This window comes from Penicillium diatomitis (genome assembly GCF_028827545.1).
Source record: "Penicillium diatomitis strain IBT 30728 chromosome Unknown utg000005l_segment0_segment0, whole genome shotgun sequence".
In the NCBI taxonomy this organism is placed as follows: domain Eukaryota; kingdom Fungi; phylum Ascomycota; class Eurotiomycetes; order Eurotiales; family Aspergillaceae; genus Penicillium; species Penicillium diatomitis.
Genome location: NW_026623177.1, coordinates 44,731 through 62,479, shown reverse-complemented (window position 1 = coordinate 62,479; position 17,749 = coordinate 44,731). Strand labels below are relative to the sequence as shown.

At 50.1% G+C, this 17,749-nt stretch overlaps 5 protein-coding genes across 5 annotated transcripts; 4 read left to right on the top strand and 1 right to left on the bottom strand.

The window, feature by feature from the left end:
* Positions 1 to 888: 888 nt before the first annotated feature.
* Positions 889 to 3,175, top strand: N7539_004695 (uncharacterized protein; the record flags this gene model as incomplete). The annotated part of the gene is made up of 10 exons (XM_056934297.1): positions 889 to 1,030; positions 1,111 to 1,213; positions 1,282 to 1,488; positions 1,568 to 1,665; positions 1,727 to 1,853; positions 1,911 to 2,197; positions 2,274 to 2,308; positions 2,381 to 2,668; positions 2,731 to 2,829; positions 2,900 to 3,175. The coding sequence occupies 10 exons, from the start codon at positions 889 to 891 to the stop codon at positions 3,173 to 3,175; spliced, it is 1,662 nt and encodes a 553-aa protein (XP_056789491.1).
* A 1,316-nt stretch (positions 3,176 to 4,491) lies between these two features.
* Positions 4,492 to 6,100, top strand: N7539_004694 (uncharacterized protein; the record flags this gene model as incomplete). The annotated part of the gene is made up of 2 exons (XM_056934296.1): positions 4,492 to 4,739; positions 4,804 to 6,100. 2 exons carry the CDS (start codon positions 4,492 to 4,494, stop codon positions 6,098 to 6,100), a joined length of 1,545 nt encoding a protein of 514 aa, XP_056789490.1.
* Positions 6,101 to 8,214: 2,114 nt separating this feature from the next.
* On the top strand, positions 8,215 to 10,375 carry N7539_004693 (sugar porter family MFS transporter; the record flags this gene model as incomplete). The annotated part of the gene is made up of 5 exons (XM_056934295.1): positions 8,215 to 9,020; positions 9,088 to 9,490; positions 9,561 to 9,896; positions 9,951 to 10,101; positions 10,158 to 10,375. The coding sequence occupies 5 exons, from the start codon at positions 8,215 to 8,217 to the stop codon at positions 10,373 to 10,375; spliced, it is 1,914 nt and encodes a 637-aa protein (XP_056789489.1).
* A 537-nt stretch (positions 10,376 to 10,912) lies between these two features.
* On the bottom strand, positions 10,913 to 11,923 carry N7539_004692 (uncharacterized protein; the record flags this gene model as incomplete). Its single annotated transcript, XM_056934294.1, has 5 exons — positions 10,913 to 11,073; positions 11,147 to 11,224; positions 11,280 to 11,357; positions 11,425 to 11,484; positions 11,728 to 11,923. The coding sequence occupies 5 exons, from the start codon at positions 11,921 to 11,923 to the stop codon at positions 10,913 to 10,915; spliced, it is 573 nt and encodes a 190-aa protein (XP_056789488.1).
* A 3,825-nt stretch (positions 11,924 to 15,748) lies between these two features.
* Positions 15,749 to 16,335, top strand: N7539_004691 (uncharacterized protein; the record flags this gene model as incomplete). Its single annotated transcript, XM_056934293.1, has 2 exons — positions 15,749 to 15,875; positions 15,995 to 16,335. The coding sequence occupies 2 exons, from the start codon at positions 15,749 to 15,751 to the stop codon at positions 16,333 to 16,335; spliced, it is 468 nt and encodes a 155-aa protein (XP_056789487.1).
* Between the last annotated feature and the right edge of the window lie 1,414 nt (positions 16,336 to 17,749).

The window sequence follows — 17,749 nt, the reverse complement described above, 5'->3', positions numbered from 1 at the left end:
GGGGTCCTGGACGAAAGACGGATGAATGCCCGCAGGAGGAAAGTCGACTGCCGAAGGACGCAGGGAGAGGAGCCACCCACCAATGGATGGTCCTCCCAACGACGCCATGAAGACAGGTGAATTCCCAGACGCCTCCAAGAGGGGGGTTATGGAAGAGTCCAGAGAGTTTCCAACCGTCTACCAGGGTAAAGAAGACTGATTCCCTTGCGTTGCTTATCGCCGCGTTCTAGAAAGCTTGTGAAACTCACACTCGCGGCGCCACATAAAATCAAGACTCGCCATCCGGTGTGGAGTACCATGGTGATTGATTCGATTCATGACTCGCAAGCCTCACATTCTCCAACTGCATTTGATTGAGAAGACCGAGAACACTGGGTCCAGATACGAACTCGGCAACGCAGTGAGGGAATCCGTCCCCATCTTGAACACTTCTGATCCTGCTCCGAAACGGCTGCGAGGGCCCCGACAGTGCGAGGATCTATGAGCGGGAGGGTCTCTTCTCCACAACTGCGAACCTTGACTGAAGTCCCTTAATAGTATCTCACCAATGAACGTCGGCGATCGACCAAATTAGACTGTTTTAGATCGTAAGCTTAGGCTGCCGAGCCATGAAATGACCCGCTGCCACCCATCGCAGTCCGATTTAGCCTATAGAGCGCTGACCATGCCCAGTTCTAACCACTCAGCTCAGCTGTCGTCTCTCATCACACGCTACCGATGTCCAGGAGACCGGCTCGAAGGTGTTGGGGAGTGTTGGAGAAGATATCGTGGTAATTAAAAGGCCTTGGGTCGCCCCCTGATTTTATGTGACATGTGAATCCTCTCGCTCGAAGATTTTACCTTTCGAAGTTGCCTAGAAGCTGTTGTCAGCTATTCAAGATCAATAAAATGGTTGCGGCGGCGAGTCATCAAGCCCTCTCGCAGCGACGCGCTCAGCTCGCTGGGCCGGCCGGTGTCAAGGGCCTGGTCTCCAATCTTCGAACTCTAGCAATCGCCGTCTTTGCATCCCTCGGTGGCTTCGTCTATGGATGTGAGTTCTGGGATCTGGCAATGTCGCCGTCTGACAAGACAACTAGACTTCTCCGGTGGACCGACTGATACGTGATACAGACAATCAAGGAATGTTTGGCCAGATCCTGAACATGTCCTCTTTCTCCAACACGGTACACCCGGAATCTATCTCCGATACGACGACCAGAGGACTTGTCACGGCGTACGTTGCACTCACATCAACTACCCTTCTGGCAGGGCTTCCTTCCGTACTGACGGCCGACTGTTTAGCATTCTAGAACTAGGAGCCTGGATCGGAGTGCTGGTGAACGGAGTCATGGCCGACACTCTGGGACGCCAGCAAGCGACTGTCTCCGGAGTCTTCGTCTTCCTCGTTGGCGTGATTGTCCAAGCTTGCGCGAAGAACGTTGACTATATCTTCGCTGGGAGGTTTGTCACTGGTATCGGTGTTGGTGTTCTGTCTATGATCGTTCCTTTGTGAGTGGTGCTTCCAAGATCCTTTACTGCGGTGTACCCTTACTGACCATGACCGAACTTGCGCTCTTCTTTCGATCAGGTACAATGCGGAATTAGCACCTGCAGAGCTTCGCGGATCCCTAGTTTCCCTTCAACAGCTGGCGATTTGCTTTGGCATTCTGATTTCGTATTGGATCGGTATGTGTGACATCCCACCGACTCACAGTCCGTGGCCCATGATGAACTAACAGACTTTGAGGCTACGGGACCAACTACATTGGCGGCACCGGCTCCACACAGAGCAATGCAGCCTGGCTGATTCCCATCTGTCTTCAAATCGCGCCTGCTATCATTCTGGCTGTGGGAATTCTTTTCATGCCCCCAAGGTCAGCATGCCCTCTCATGACGACGAAAGATGATCCCCTGCTTACATGCGCTTAAAGTCCCCGCTGGCTCATGGTCCAGGGACGTGAAGACGAGTGTCTTGCAGTGATTGCGAGACTTCGTGGGCTACCCAGTAGTTCCGAGCTCGTGCAACTTGAGTACCTCGAAGTCAAGGCACAAGATCGATTCGAGAAGGAGACCTCTCTGGCCAAATTCCCGCAATATCACACCCCAGGGCGGATGAATAAAATCAAGCTCGGTTACCACGAATACCTCAGCCTTCTCACCAACCGATCTCTCCTCAAACGTGTCATGGTCGCAGTGTTTATCATGGTCTTCCAGCAGTGTGAGTAGCGCCCCGGTGCTGTGAGTCCAGAGCGATATGATCTTTTGATTCACTAACGCCCCTGGTTGTCAATAAGGGAGTGGTATCAATGCTATTTTATATTACGCAGCGGTCAGTAATTTCCTTTCCCGAAAGATTTCGTCTCCCACTTGGACGACTCATTGACGTCTTTTCTGCCTCTAGTTCATTTTCAAGGACCTGGGCATCAGCAGCAACACCACTTCTCTGCTCGCTGGTGGAGTTGGCGGCATTTTGCTCTTCCTTGCCACCATCCCAGCTGTCCTCTACATCGACCAACTGGGTCGAAAGCCTGTTCTCATCACCGGCGCCATCGGTATGGGAGTGTGCCACCTCGTTGTGGCGGGGCTGGACGGCGCGTACAATACGAGCTGGAAGCAGCACGCGGCTGCCGGGTGGGTGGCCGTCGTCTTTGTCTGGCTTTACCAGATGAATTTCGGTTACTCGTGGGGAGTAAGTGTGACAGTGGAAATCCTCGTCGTGAAAATGAAACTAATTGATTAAACCACTGCTAGCCCGGTGCGTGGGTCTTGGTGGCCGAGGTCTTCCCATTGGGAGTGCGAGCAAAAGCAGTGTCGATTGGCGCCTCATCAAATTGGCTGAACAACTTCGCAGTAAGTGTAGCGTCGCCGACAGCTGTACATAACAAACACAGCCACTTGACCACTCACTGACCGCTTTTAGATTGCCCTGGCGACTCCGAAGATGGTGGAGAAGATGGGCTATGGAACCTTCATCTTCTTCGGGGCGATGTGCTTTATTGGGGCGGCCTTTATCTACTTTGCCGTCCCCGAGACCAAGAACCTGACTCTGGAAGAGATGGACGAGGTGTTTGGTGATGAAGCTGGCAATGCGATCGAGGACCGAAACCGTCTTCTGCACATCTACACGGACCTTGGTCTGATTGGCTCAGAGACTCCCATTGAGAAAGTTGAGAATGTCGAGTTCGAGGCGAAGTAAGTGTCCGCGGAAGGCACCAAGGTTCTTTTCCCACCGTCGAGGTGATATGGATACGAGCACAGGGTGACAAACTGATTACTACCTATATTTGATGATACCTCGATGGTGATTCCGCAACGTTTAATGTCCCGCGAGCCCGTTATTGTGGTTGGATTTGATTCATTGGTAGAAGCAGCAAGGTTGATCTTCCTCAGAGGCATTCTAGCAATAGATGTGAACTAATCGGGAAGAACCGTCTGATCTGATTAAACCTCAACAGAAGTTCAACAGAGGATCTTGAGGTCCTAAGTATTCGCGCTCCTTCTGGTGATCAAGTACTAAGGTACAGAGTAGTTCTACTGAGTAACTTACATACCACCAGGTACCAACGACTTGCCCCATGACTGCCAGGTGCTAAAGTAAGGTACCCCTAGTACTTTCAGTTCTCTTCCACTGGAACGGAAGCGGTCAACACGATTAGCTAAACCCGGCCCTGAGGTCCACCGTCCACCCGAGCAGGTACCGAATGCCCGCTGGAAATCGAGAATGTGCAACCTGCAACCTAAAACATACTACCACATGGAAGAAAGGGGCGAGCGGAAACACCACGCCATTCATCAAAACCGACACCCGGCAACCGCGCAGAGATAGGAGTGGGAGCTGTCGCTTGAAAGAAATGACTTTTTCCCACCTTCCTCGTCGCTTTCTTCGCGCCTTGTCGCCATCTGCTAATTGAGATCTCGGGTCTTTGGGAAGCTTGGGCGTTGTAAGAGTCCAAGCCTGGACCCACCCAGAGCGTCGAGCTTTTTCTTGACAGTTCCAGCTCGGACATCTGCGTCGCTGCAATAGCCTCACTTGCATGACAAGGCTGCCGAAGATTAAAATTTGAGGTCACCACCTTCCGCGGCTGACTTTGCTACCCACGCGAGACAAAATTTCCAGCCAACCTGGACACCACCTCGGCACGAGTCACCGTCGTCGTGAACCTCTTGTGGACCGCCCGCGCGCCATCTATGGCGAAGCCGCCAATGACCGGTCATCCTCGCCAGGAACGACATGTGGCGGTGCGCCCAGCCCCACAATCTATTAGACGGCGGAAACGATAGATCTGTATGCGAGGTCATGGTTGACGAGCTCCCAAACGCAAGTGCGACCAAGAACCGGCTACAGACAGCTTTGACTTAAGTAGATGCCATTGTCGTCTGATCAAGCGAGGAGCGTTACGACTTTCGTTGACGGTTCTCAGCCCCATACACTCCTTTGGACTTCGAGCTAGATCTTTACCGCTGCCATTAGGGGTTTGACGATTTCACTCGTTTCATCGGTCATTTGTCTCCATGGCGTCGCTCGTGAAGTCGCTCGCGGCCACATGGCTTCTTGTGGCCGCACTGCCGCATCAGGTCGTCGCGCAGTCCAGCGATGGAACAGCGGACAGCAATGGTTGCACTCGCTCTGTCATCAATGGCTTCCAGAATCCCTCGTTTGAGACTGGAGATATGTCGAGCTGGACGCAGATGTCTGCCCGCAACGTCCCATTGACTGGCGAGGTTTTACGAGGGGGTGCAGAAGATGGAGACTATTTCTAGTGAGTACCATCTCCGCGTCCGCTGAACTTTGGGGAATAAACAGAGGCTGATTTTGGTCTGCAGTCGGGTGCAGCCGACGAACATCTGGTCTTACCTGATGCAGCCGGTCACCGGGTTCGATCTGACCTCCACCTACACGATGACGGTCTCTTATAAGTTCGAGCTCACCGGCCCAGCCCCGGCCCTCCCCCAGTATAACTGTTACCTCGGCCTGGGTCTCGACGGCTGGGGTTTCTGGCCTGTACCCCAGAGGACGACTGTCCTCCCGTCAGCGCACGGCACCGATCCCGACTGGTCTACTTATACCATATCATTCAAGCCCAAGGCCACATCGCAGTTGGTTTACTTCGACTTCGCATGTGCGGACAGCATGGTCTTAATGAGCGTCGACAACTTCCAGTTATCGATGGGGGAAATTGAATCTTGTCCGGTCTCAACACCGACCGTCTCGCCAACTTCGGTGTCTTTAACTGCGGTATCCACTCCAGTCGCTTCGTCGACAAATGTGATATCTCCTCCAGCTCTGTCCAGCAGCACTGCAGTTCCTAGCAGCTCTGCAGTTCCCAGCAACTCTGCAGTTCCCAGCAGCTTCGCAAGTTCCAGTGGCACTCAAAGCTCCATTATGCCCAGCAAGCCAGCCACCCCCCCTGTTTTGACTCCTAGCGTCGGTTTGTCTTCGTCATCGGCACCTGTGAAGATTTCTGTCTCGACCCCACAATCAGCACTACCGGCGAGCGGTACGATTGTGATCAACTCATCGAGTGCTCAGCCCTCTTCATTCATGACCAGGTCATCTTTCACTGTGATGAGTGAGAAAACGCCAATAAAGACCCCCTCTACACCATTTGTCTTGCGTCCAACCCCCGCGTCCTCGTTCATTGTCAGTACCAGCCAGCGGACATCCCCTGTCGTCTCACTTACTACTTCCATCATCCTCTCTACGCGTGTCTCCACCATCACTTCTTGTCCAACTGCCCAGCCCCATTGCCCTGTCCAGTCCCGCACCACTTCCATCACGACTGAAACTGTCGTCGCATACACCACAACTTGTCCCGCGAAGTCCACTCAGAGTGATCAAGCGCCATCAACAGAGTCCACGTCGAGCATCTTCTCGACGCGTTTGGCCACTGTTACCCGCTGCCCGGGGCATTCCAAGTACTGCCCACTACCTCAGAGAAAGACCACCATCACTACGGAGACCATCTTGGTCTCCACGACTGTTGTCCCTGTCGAGGCCACGCGTACTGTCACCGCGACTGTGTATGTAACAGCCGCAGCCCCGGAGATGTCCACTCACACGACCACTGTCTTCGTGACGGAGACACAGATCGCTTTCGTGACTTCCTGCCCTGGGGTGTAGATGGAGATGAGGAGCTTTGTTTATCTTAGCCCAGTCTACCAATTTGGTAGCCATCCCCCGAAGATCTCGATCCGCCGGAATTCTTGGGGAATTTACTGTGGACAGCAACGACAGGGCTTCTCCTACTCATTCTCCAACGGCACGCTTCACGGCCTCTCGAATTTTCACGTTTATGGTTGTACATAAATTTGACCGCATTCGATACCCGTCAGGTCCTCTTGATTGCCGAGAAATACAGACTCTCCCGATTACCGAATACCACGTAATGCGCCTACTCTACTTGGCGACGTCGCAGGCAGACAACAAGTCTTGGTGATGCTAAGGAGCTTACTTGAAATGACTAGAGTGTAGTAGATTTGACGGAAATCAAGACTTGAAAGTGACATTAAGGAAGAGTCTCCGATTGACGTCTAGGACTGCCAGACCTACCTAGTTCGCGTTGGTGCGGCAGCCATGACTGAGTGAAAAACAGGCGTACAGAAGAAAGAGCCCGATGAAGAGAGACGCGACGGAAGTACGATCCGCATTGGACTGTAGTGGTGTGGGAGTAAAGACACGGAAATCATTCATTTTAGTGCCTGGCTGCAGGTGGCTAACTTTAGCCTCTCACTACGCAATATTCACCGATTGACTTCTCGTGCGCTTACCACACTGCCAGCCTGATGTGGACAAAGATCTCATGAGGTCTCCCGGTCCAGTAGAAAGGAAATAACCACCAACAGAAACAAAAGCATTCACCAGAGACGCGATGAAAAACATCCATGAATTTCACGGAATCACCTGGTAGGAGTTACTAATACCAGATGATGAATCACCGTCTACATGAATACTGGGTACTAGTAATGCAATTCAACTCTCCCCGCCCTTCATTTCACCACATGTGAGATGGATGATATAGCACAGATCAGGACCTACCTACCATGTTCGTCGTTCCATATTTCCAAATCCATTGTGAGAGAGCCTCGAGAGCCTGGAAATGTCGGGACTGGCAAAGCGAAAATGATGTATCGGCTGTCAACCCACCAAATGAGGACAGTTACCCGGTATAGGTGACGCTACGGAGCTTCAGTGGTCCACTCGCCTGGATCTTTGCCGTATGATGACTGATTGTCAATACCAATTACATAGCTTCAGGTGAAGCCGATGTCTTCATCGTGCAGATGAGGTCCCCAATCGATTACGTCGTTGTCAGACCGGGCGCGCTAGGCCCCGTCGAAAATCAAGTTCCCCGCACAGGGTCCATCCTCCGCTCTCGTCCACACCCACTCCCCAGATTTCTCATCTCTCGACCATTTTCTCATTCCGGGGAAAAGGTCGTTTGTGGGGGTGCAGACTTTCAAAGAGGCTCTACGCAATTGGTCTCCGCGTTTCGATGGGTCGCCACCAGTCCAGATCCACCTGAGTCATCTTACGATGATGCTGACCGGTATGACCATTGTCACAGTGTCTTTGGTCCTCTCAGCAGGCAGCTGCCAGCGTGAGAGTCCAGTCCACTGCACAGCACGCACCCCGATTGTGGACATCGAGTCATGGAGCCGAACAGGCCCACCGCCAAAGAACGGCAATCATTCGAATTTGCCCTGGGCTGTCCACGCCCATGGAGGTCATTGCCCGGCATCATGCAGCCGAACGCGGGTGGCTTGGGGTTGGGCGCAGTCACCAGCAAAGCTTAAAGGTCCGATGCAGTGGATCCATGACGCCAACCAACAGCGCTTGGATATCAATCTTACAATCTCCACCAGTCTCTAGTGCGAGGTCGATTCCAATCAAGCGCTGAACGTGGAATCAAACTAACTACAAATGCCCCAATGATTTGCAGCTGACACCAGAACTTCGGATCAGTAGATGTAGGCGAACAGGTCAAAGCTGCACGATGAGAGTCTGACTGACCCATTTCATGAACATCCTGGGCCGCTGAACCAAGGCCGGCTCTCACGTCATCGTTCAGCTGCTAGGGTCAGTCTTCCGCGCTGTCGTCCCCTAGCGAGGTAAGAAGCTCAAATACTTTGTACGCGCTCCCGAGATTTCAAGTTTTTCACTTCTGGTTCGTCTCATTGTTAGGCCTTTATCATTGAGTGTATGATCGCCATCGCAAACGAGCGGAATTAACCAATATGGAGAATGAAAAACATCAAGACTTTCACGAAGAATCCACTGGTGATGGAGTCGGCAAAAGAAACCCTGTCTCTGACGAGAAGGCAAATTCAGAATGGGCTGAAAACACCCGACGCGAAGAATCAGCTCGAGGCATCTTCGACTTTGACGAGAGTCAGACAGTCAGTGGGAAGTTTGAGAATCCCCTCGCAGGTATCCCCAAGGCCAGACTCTTCAAAGATGTCGACAAGTTCTGTCATGACTACGGCTTAATGGATAAAGTCGAGATGATGCGAAAGGGTGCATTGGTCGCACAGTCCCCTCTGTCATTTCACGAGATCGAGGAGCTGTCGGACGAGGAAATTGCCATCTTGGAGCATGAGAAAGCTCACAAATGGAACCAACCATGGATGCTTTACTGGCTCACAGTGATGTGTGCGATGGGAGCGGCAACCCAGGGCATGGACGAGTCGGTCAACAACGGCGCAGTGGCCTTCTATCCAGATCAGCTCGGCATCAGCAAGCTGAGTAATGCCACCTGGATTGAAGGGTTGGTCGTAGGTGCTCCATATCTGGCCTGCGCAGTCCTGGGCTGCTGGCTCAATGAACCCCTGAACTACTATTTTGCTCGCCGGGGTACAATCTTCATCTCTTGCTTTTTCGCCGCCTGGGCCTCCATTTGGGAGGCATTCACCTACTCCTGGCCTCAACTGTTTGCTGCTCGATTTGTACTCGGCTTGGGAATTGGCGCCAAATCTAGCACCATCCCAGTCTACGCTGCCGAGTGCGCGCCGGCACCTATCCGAGGTGCCCTGGTCATGCAGTGGTAAGTTCATAACTCGATGATCGCGTTAGTAGAGATCCTGGAAAACTAATCCACGCTTCCACCGCAGGCAAGTGTGGACCGCATTTGGCATTATGCTTGGCAACATCATGGGTGTCGCGTTTTATTCCCTAGGCCCAGACGTCGGCTGGCGGGTCATGCTTGGCTCCAGTTGTGTGCCACCCCTCTTTGTCATGGCACAGGTGTTCTTCTGTCCGGAATCTCCACGCTGGCTGGTCGAGAATCACAAAGTCGACAAAGCATATCGATCGTTTCGCCGCATCCGCAACACTGAGCTCGAGGCATGTCGAGACCTATTCTACACCTACGTGGGAGTTGAGATGGAACGAAAAGTCAACAGAGGAAAGAACTTCTTCACAAAGCTGGCCGAGCTGTTCACTGTTCCTCGAAACCGCCGAGCCACTATGGCAACGTGGATGATCATGTTTGGACAGCAATTTTGTGGGGTCAATGTAAGTTGCACACGGGGACTGCTCAGTCTAGAAGGCTATGTGACAATACTCTTACGCCGTCGATTTCCAGGTCATTGCGTACTACTCAACCACTATCTTTGTGCAAAGCGGATACTCGCATCCGCAAGCCCTTCTATTTTCAATGGGAACAGGCATCTTGAACTGGGTCTTCGCCTTACCGGCATTCTTTACAATCGACACATTCGGAAGACGTTTCCTACTCCTGGTGACATTCCCGTTCCTGTGCATCACCCTGCTATGGACAGGCATGTCATTCTTCTTGCCTGAGAACACGACGTCGCGAACTGCTATGATCACAACAGGCATGTATCTCTATGAAGTGTTCTATTCTCCGGGCATGGGCCCGGTACCATTTTCATACTCTGCAGAGTCATTCCCAATCCAGGTCGGTCTCCCCCTCTTTTCTTTACGATACTCTCTCCTGACTGATGAACATCAGGTGCGAGATGTCGGTATGGCGTCCGCAACCGCCGTACTCTGGGCGTTCAACTTTATTCTCTCATTTACATGGCCCGCTCTCGTCAAGGCGTTCCAGCCTCAGGGGGCGTTTGGCTGGTATGCCGCATGGTGTGCGGTACTGTGGCTACTAAGTAGGCTAACCTCCCGCCCTCCATTTTTCGTGACTATTGACATTGACTTGTTTTAGCGCTTCTAATTTTCCCCGAGACAAAGGAGCTTACACTGGAGGAACTCGACGCGGTCTTCAGTGTTCCAACGCGCAAACAAATCGCTCGCGGGATGCGCGAGCCATTCTACTGGGTTAATAAGTATATTCTCCGCCGCAACGTGGAGCTCCCTCCACTGGTGGACATTCAACAACTGCGTGGTAAGCGGCAGGAAGCGGGTATGGTTGCCCCTGCCTGATTTCAGGAGGTTGAATCTGTCCTCGTACACTCTGGTTTCGGAGCCTTTCGGGCTCAGTGCCTGAGAATCCTGTGTAGATGGCCTACATGTTGAGGCCTCTCCAGACCTCTTAGGCGGAAGCTATGTCAAACTGTATCTAATTCTATGCGCATCCATTTTACGTCTGCACCCCTCACGTAGGTAAATACTTGATATCAGTGCTCTTGCTCTGCCCGAGATTACGTGTTCGCACCCCTTAACTTTTGATGCATTGTGTTCTGTATGGGGCGAGGGATAGAGAGAATCTTCCATTATATTTCATATTTCAATGTTTAAGACATTTCCGCAGTAGGTGAGGACCTATTCACGAAGACACGAAAGAAGGGGTGTTCTAGATGTTCAATCTCCTATGGTAACGGCTGTACAGCCCATGACCAAGACTCTCATGCGATTGAATACGCGTAAAACCCCCGCAGCAGTCTCGCTTTGAAGGGAGACGCGAGTGAATGCCGCATTATGACCGTGAGCGTCACGACGCAATTTTGGCCCCAGTAGCCTTCAGAGGTTGAAAGTGTGGGAGCCAATGTCAATGGTAGACACAGCCCAAGTCTTACCACCATCCTTTGTTGTCAGACCGCTTGAAGTGGCTTCGTTGATAGCGAGCGTTTTACCAAAGGCTGGATCCGCGGAATCCAATATGATCGTAGTGGCCAGGTAGCCTAATGGAAATACCTGCCAGTTAGCCATATAACAAATAACTCAAGTCAGTCCTTTTGGAGTGTCATTGCTTACGATGAGCTGGCACATTGCTCTTACAGGCCTTTTCCTGACACTCGACGGCTGTACCCCAACCCTGAGCATGCCCGTCATCTGTTGATTTGTGTTAATTCCAGGATATCAAAAAATTGGTAGAGGTTTGACGTACTGGTGGAGAGGGTAGAAACGACAACGCCGTTGATGGCGACAGTTTGGTCGTAATTGCCGGTGAGATCATTGTACTTGTCTGTCCGAAGCGTTTTAGCATGGTCTAATATCGTCGCTTTGTGCCTGATCACCAATACTATACATACAATGCATCGTCAAGTGATCACCAGGGTTTGCTGGAACTTGCTTTCCTCCTAGTTGTGAGCCTGCGATTATGTTAGATGGAGTGGTATATTGAGATTGGGTCATTCCTGGAACTCGCCCTTCAGTGTGCTTGCCCAAGTGCACCATTGCCCAACTCGTGCAGCGCAATTTCTATTGGGATTCACAGCGTCATCAAAATGATAGTAAGAGTAAGCCATTATTGCGGAAAGGAATAACGAACGCATTTGGATCGGCAAAGGACACTGCAAGTGCCTGAATAAGGTCTCCACCATCGGTACCCATACCGGGCCACAGAGCAAGGCGATCCGCTCGGGGCGATGGAATCGCTGGTAAGACTAACGTTGTGGTGGACTCCCGGATCCAAGACGAGGTAGAAACAGGGCCCAAAGAGAAGTATGGCCCAAAGCCAATGGCTGTCTGAGCACTGCAGAGCTCAAGAAATGCCAGAGCGAAGGCAATAGTGCTGTTGATACTGAGCATCATGAACGATTACTGGAATATCGACTAGCTTAACAACTTTCCCGTGAGAGCTGGACCGGTATTTAAGGAAATGAAGCTTCCATGCCTTCGCTTTGTCAGAGTCAAGTCTGTGATCTCCGAGGGAAAACGTGGCACCCGGCCGAGGAGTCTACAGTTCCAGTTGCTTAGCAAGAACTGAGCAATCAGTACGTCAATAGATAGGTACATGTATAGCCCTGCAACCTGATATCCTCGACGGGCCCCGCATCGAGATGGATACCAGCAGCGGTTTCAATCGTGAAACACAGTGGGTATGACTAATCCGTAAAGGGGAAAAATCAATATCCCACTCGGTTTCAGATTGAGGTTTTCCACCTGATGGATTACATGCCTTCAATGTGTGAGACAAGGTTCTTCACAGCCAACATACCCCATAAAAACGTAGAGCTCCCTCTAAGATTATGGGTCAGACATGACCGTAGCAGATAGATATTTTGGTTCCGTCTGAATAGAGACCGAAGTAGCCGGTATGGCCACGCAAAATAGACGGGACACACGGACGGGGTGGGGTCGCATGTCATTGTTGAAGCACGAAGGGTCACATACAATGAACGTCAAGGGTGTAGCTACCAGGATGGCTTGATAAAAATTCTTCCAGCTACATGCGGAGCTCCCTATCACCTACCTAGTTGAGAAAATGTTTCGTTGTGTTTCAAGCGTGCTCGGACATCCGCCACGTCTCCCATTTCTGACAAGCAGATACTCCACCTCATCGAGTCACTCACGCCGAAGTCTGAGTGCCACGGATGTATTTGCTCGTACCAAATTCGACACGGAGATACCTATGACATAGCAGCAAATTTAAGTGGACTACATTCACGGAGCCCGGGCATCAGCGTATAAGAGACATGAGCGGTAAACCCCGCCAGGCCGTTGGTCGCCATCACAGTGTCTGGGGTAGTTCCCATTACCAGTGTTAGTATGATACTGTAGGTGATCCTGCCGCTCACCGCAGTCCATACTCAATAGTCATAATACAACCTCTCCTCCGTAGCAACTTGTGCATCTTACCTTCATTCCTCCCGTCTCACGCAACCTGCAGTTCCACCTATCTACTGGTATCCCAACTGGAACCCATCAATCAAAGTGATTGATGAGTCACGAAGCTTCGTGTTGAGTGTGGAATTCATACGACATTATAATTTGGGTGTAAATGCGCTGAGCTCCGCTGGCCAAAAACAATCAAGAAGGCACATCCATCCATTGAATTCAAGTCACAATTCGTCTCGTGTCTAGTGATCAAAGCACGGTCTTAACAGAGCCATTCTGCCATAAGACACGGGGGAAGCTTTGAAATATAGGATCAATACTCCAAGGCCGTAGGCTGAGGCCGATAGTAACCACGTCTTGTTGCATCGGAAGTTTAAAATGGGAACCTGACATTTCGCTTTTCAGCCATCTCAGGATTCTCTCCGTATCGTTCTACCTAGATATCCTGCCCCGTGACCAGCACTCAAGTCTCCACTGGCCTTCTTAAAGCTAATGAATCTTGTACAAGATTTCTGGTAAATCGTCCACTTTCCATTCAGTATCGGAAGTTTTGAAAGTACAAAACATCTCTATCACCGTATCTTTCTATTTAATCTTGTCATCTGTCTGCTATCGATTTCACGAAAACGAGATTTAAACTCTCAGGTTCCTTGTGACAGAATTGAGTGAAATCAATTTCATTATCAATGAATGTCACAAAGTGTGTAAGGTCGCTTAGTGGTTCGCTAACAAATAGCTCAGTATAGCCATAGCCAAATCGGCTCAAATCTGCCATTTTTGTGCTTTAATTCTAATTCAGTCGCTGGAAGTATACATTTCATGTCCGAATGGATTGCCGTGCGGTATATGAAACACCATTTCCGTGAGATAGACTGATATTGAGATCGCTCGAGGGTATGCTTGAAGTTTGTCTACCTGTTCAACCCCCGCTTCAATTCCACTTTAGCGGCGAACCAGAGTCATGAACCGTCTGTCTGGTTGTAGACTTGCCAACATAAGGTCCGCCAAATCCCATGAAATCTCCTCTAGCCCTTGGTAACGGGTCTGAGAACTGGTGTTATTCGGGGGACCTTGCATGGTTAGGTAAGTATAGGAGGTATGCATCCAAAGTCTCTTGGTCCGGGAACCGGAGTCATCAATACTTCACTCGACTACTAGTAGAGGCTACAAAACTACCTAATATAGAGTCTCCTGGGCGTGGTATATTCTGAAACTCACAAAATGTGCGCAGAGGGTCACCCGACACGAGACCAAAAAGCGTCCCTCTTGAGCCCTGAACGAAATTGTCTCTCCCGACCCTGGAAAGTCAATGTTCTGACAAGAAACCCAGTAGAGCTTTGTTTGATAATGATATAGAGACCATTGACCTCTCGGGGGCGACTTACAATGTAACTGGATATGATATAGAGTGAATCTCGACTGATGGAGCTTGACATAAATTACAGGGCTTACCGATAGGAGATTCCTGCGTCTGTGCTTGTCAAAGCTTGAACGAGAAAGACGGCTAGGAGAGCAAGTGAACTACTTCGTACTTCAACAAAGACGACACAACTTGCCCTGTCGCCTAACCTCCAATGGCACAAGATATAATTACTGACATGCTTGTCTCCGTGCTTGTCTCTCTCCATCGTATGATTTGCTGAAATCGGGGCGACAAATGAACGTCCTAGAAAATGGGCCTCTGAGCTCTATAAATCATTGTTGAAAACATTGTCGCGCTTGTTGTGCCCATGAGGGCTGTTCTAATGCTGGGGGCCGTGCTAATCTTCGGGGCCATCCCCCCCTTGGGGGCTATTCTGATCCGGGGCATATGGTGCTGATCTCGGGGGCCGCCCCGGTTTGGCCATTCCTATTTGTAGATGTTGACCTACAGGAAGGGAAAAGGAAGGTGAAAACACAACTTGATTGGTGTAGAGGAATGAGAAGGAAGAGAGGCTATCTAATGTGCAGGTTTGTGAGTCGGTGGTGAGACGGCAGAATCATCCAAACAATTCCTCCACAATTTGAGCCACGTGGAGAATATCTTGATGCCTGTCTGCATCGCGAATCACGATGCTTGTAAAAGCAGAGACGCTGTCAAAATGTAAGGTGTGGTCGTGAGCACTGAATGTCAATCTGTTGAATAAGCCCCGAGTTGACGGTTGACATCCAGTAAGCGAACGCTTATGACGCTGATGTCTACCTAGGTAGCACAAGGGGGGTTGGTTACTTCCTTTCCGCCAATGGTGTCTCTACGCAACCAATTCACCCACAGGAGACCTATACCTCCCCAAAGCCCTACAGGGTCGTGAAGATGTCATATTGCCCAGTCTGTCGTGAAATTCGTGTGATCATCCAACATGACATCATCGCTCTCAACACCAAACATACGGCATCTGTTTGTATGACATGTGATTCTGCCGCTCACCACAGTCCATAGCTTAAGTAGAATCTCTCCCCCATAGCAATCTCACTCCTCATCCCTCTCACACATCGATACTGCTGCCCCTACAAGCCGTATCTCATCAGCATCAAATCCTTTGAATAAGTCAGAGGCTATGGTGAATTGGTGATCGGTATTATACGTCACACTTCTCTATTCTGAATGACAAATCGTCATCCTGAAACCAGACCAAGATCATAGAACCTTCTATCCATTCTGAATATAGAAGCTGCCAAAGTTCCCATTATCGAGACACCCTTTGGAGAGCATCAACTTGACCCCGACAACCAAGACTACGATTCCGACAATCACTCTGACTTCTTCAATATCTCACGCACACGATTCTAATATCCTTAAGGCAATAATCGTCAAAAATGTATTTCACTCCTGCTATTGTTTCCGCCCTGAGTCTTGCCTCTCTCTGTACAGAAGCTGTAGTCGAGAAGCGCAAATCGTGGCTCTTTAGCTGTGGTTGCGACTCTCAATCTGACGCGAATGTCAGTGACTGTTAAGCCGTTCTTGACCAGATTGATGTCAAAGCTAATGTAATGGGTACGTGATAGTAAGACCTGGTCGTTCTGTAACACATGAAAATGTCCCTTATTGATGTCTGGTGCTAGACCCTATGAATGCTGTTAAGGTCGTACACACGGGACCCCTCTCCTCCGTATCTGTTATGTACCAGTCTGGAAACTGCGGACTGGCTATCGGAAATCTACAGAACATCAATGGCCCTGGAGGCGTTGGTGGTGGAGTCAGTGGAACGACGATTAGCGGAGCAGACTTCAAAGATCTTATGACGTTGATGCTTGGTTGTCACGACAGCGCAAAAGGTCTGGTTAATGTATGTCCGTCCGTTGGGGCTGGTAACGCTATGATGATGAAGGCTGAGGGTATTATACTCCTGAGTTCCAGCCGCCGAAAGATTCACCGAGAATGGCGCCTGGTCTATTTCGCATAATTCCGGCGGATCAATCCTGTTTTCTTTTGCGGGAAAGATCAACAGCCTATCAGCCAACCAACACAAAACATTCAACATCCCCAATTTACTGTGCACATTGGAAGATTCAACACTCGAGATGTATATAAGGTCACCCCAGCGTTTCCCTTCCGTTTAAAAGCAATCTTATAGGTGCTCTATAAACACACCACCTCGATTCTTCTTATAGTCCTTGTCCTTGAATTTCAAATCACTTTGGCTCCGGAATCTGGATAGTTGGTCCCTCCACTTCTCTCTGTTGACATTTACGTGGACCTTATGTCAAATCAACGATAGGCATAATTCGATGAGGAGGACATCTACGATTACTCAAAGTACATGGACGTATTTGAAAGAAGATTTCAGTGCTGGCATTTGCCTCAATTCGTCCCTATCTCCATATTTGAAAACGTTTCTGGGAACGAGCTCCCAAGTCCCTCAACAGCCGCGCTACCTCTGCTTGATTCCATTTTTATGCCAATCCTAACGCACTGTCACCGCTCGCGTCCTTAACCTCAGTGTCTGCTCCGAGAAAAATAAGAAGGCGGATTGCATTCGTCTTTCTCTGCTCTGTTGCCACGTGCAACGCAGTCCCCAGGCTCATAGGAAAGAATCGGATCAATGTCAGGCCATCCTGCCACATTGTCGCGTTCAAAGGGGCACCTCTTTCGACGAGCAAGGAAATTACATCTTTAAGCTTCTTATCTCGACAAACGGCATACTGAAGAAGTTGTCCTCTCCCAATATCCCCTCCACGGTCTAGCAGTAGTCCGATGATACGATAGGACAACGGTGTGCAGTCCACCTCGCATCGCGTATTCGGGTTCGCACCATATTCCAGAAACCAAGTAGTCATCTCGGCGTCTTTTACCGCGAAACTAAAAAAAAATATACCTCTTGTTATTAGATTATCCTTTCCGGTAGCGGGACCAATATACTAACGTACAGGAGGTATTAAAACATCAACTGGCTCATTTATGTTCCACCCAGCTTCGAGAAGATATCCGAGAACGCACGTCGACTTGTATAATATTGCCATTCGAGTAAAAGAAGGCTTAATTACGTAGCCATAGAAGAGAAATATTAAAACAAACTCGACTCGGTCTAACTGAATTACTTCCATTATCACCTCATAGAGGTCCGCCACATCAAGTACCTCGGAGCACATCGACTTTTGAAATCCTTGGATATTATTATCGGCGCACAAAGAACGTAATTTCTCAATAATAGCTATTGCCGTTCTACAAGAAATAGGAAAGCCGCCTAGGTTGGTGAGTTCCGCTTCTGGGAGAAGCCGGATATCCATAGGTCGGGGACGAAGAAGTGATTATTGTTCTGCTAGGTTGGCTGTAGGGTAAGGAGGAAGATAGAGCGACCTCGATAAAACAATGGGGCA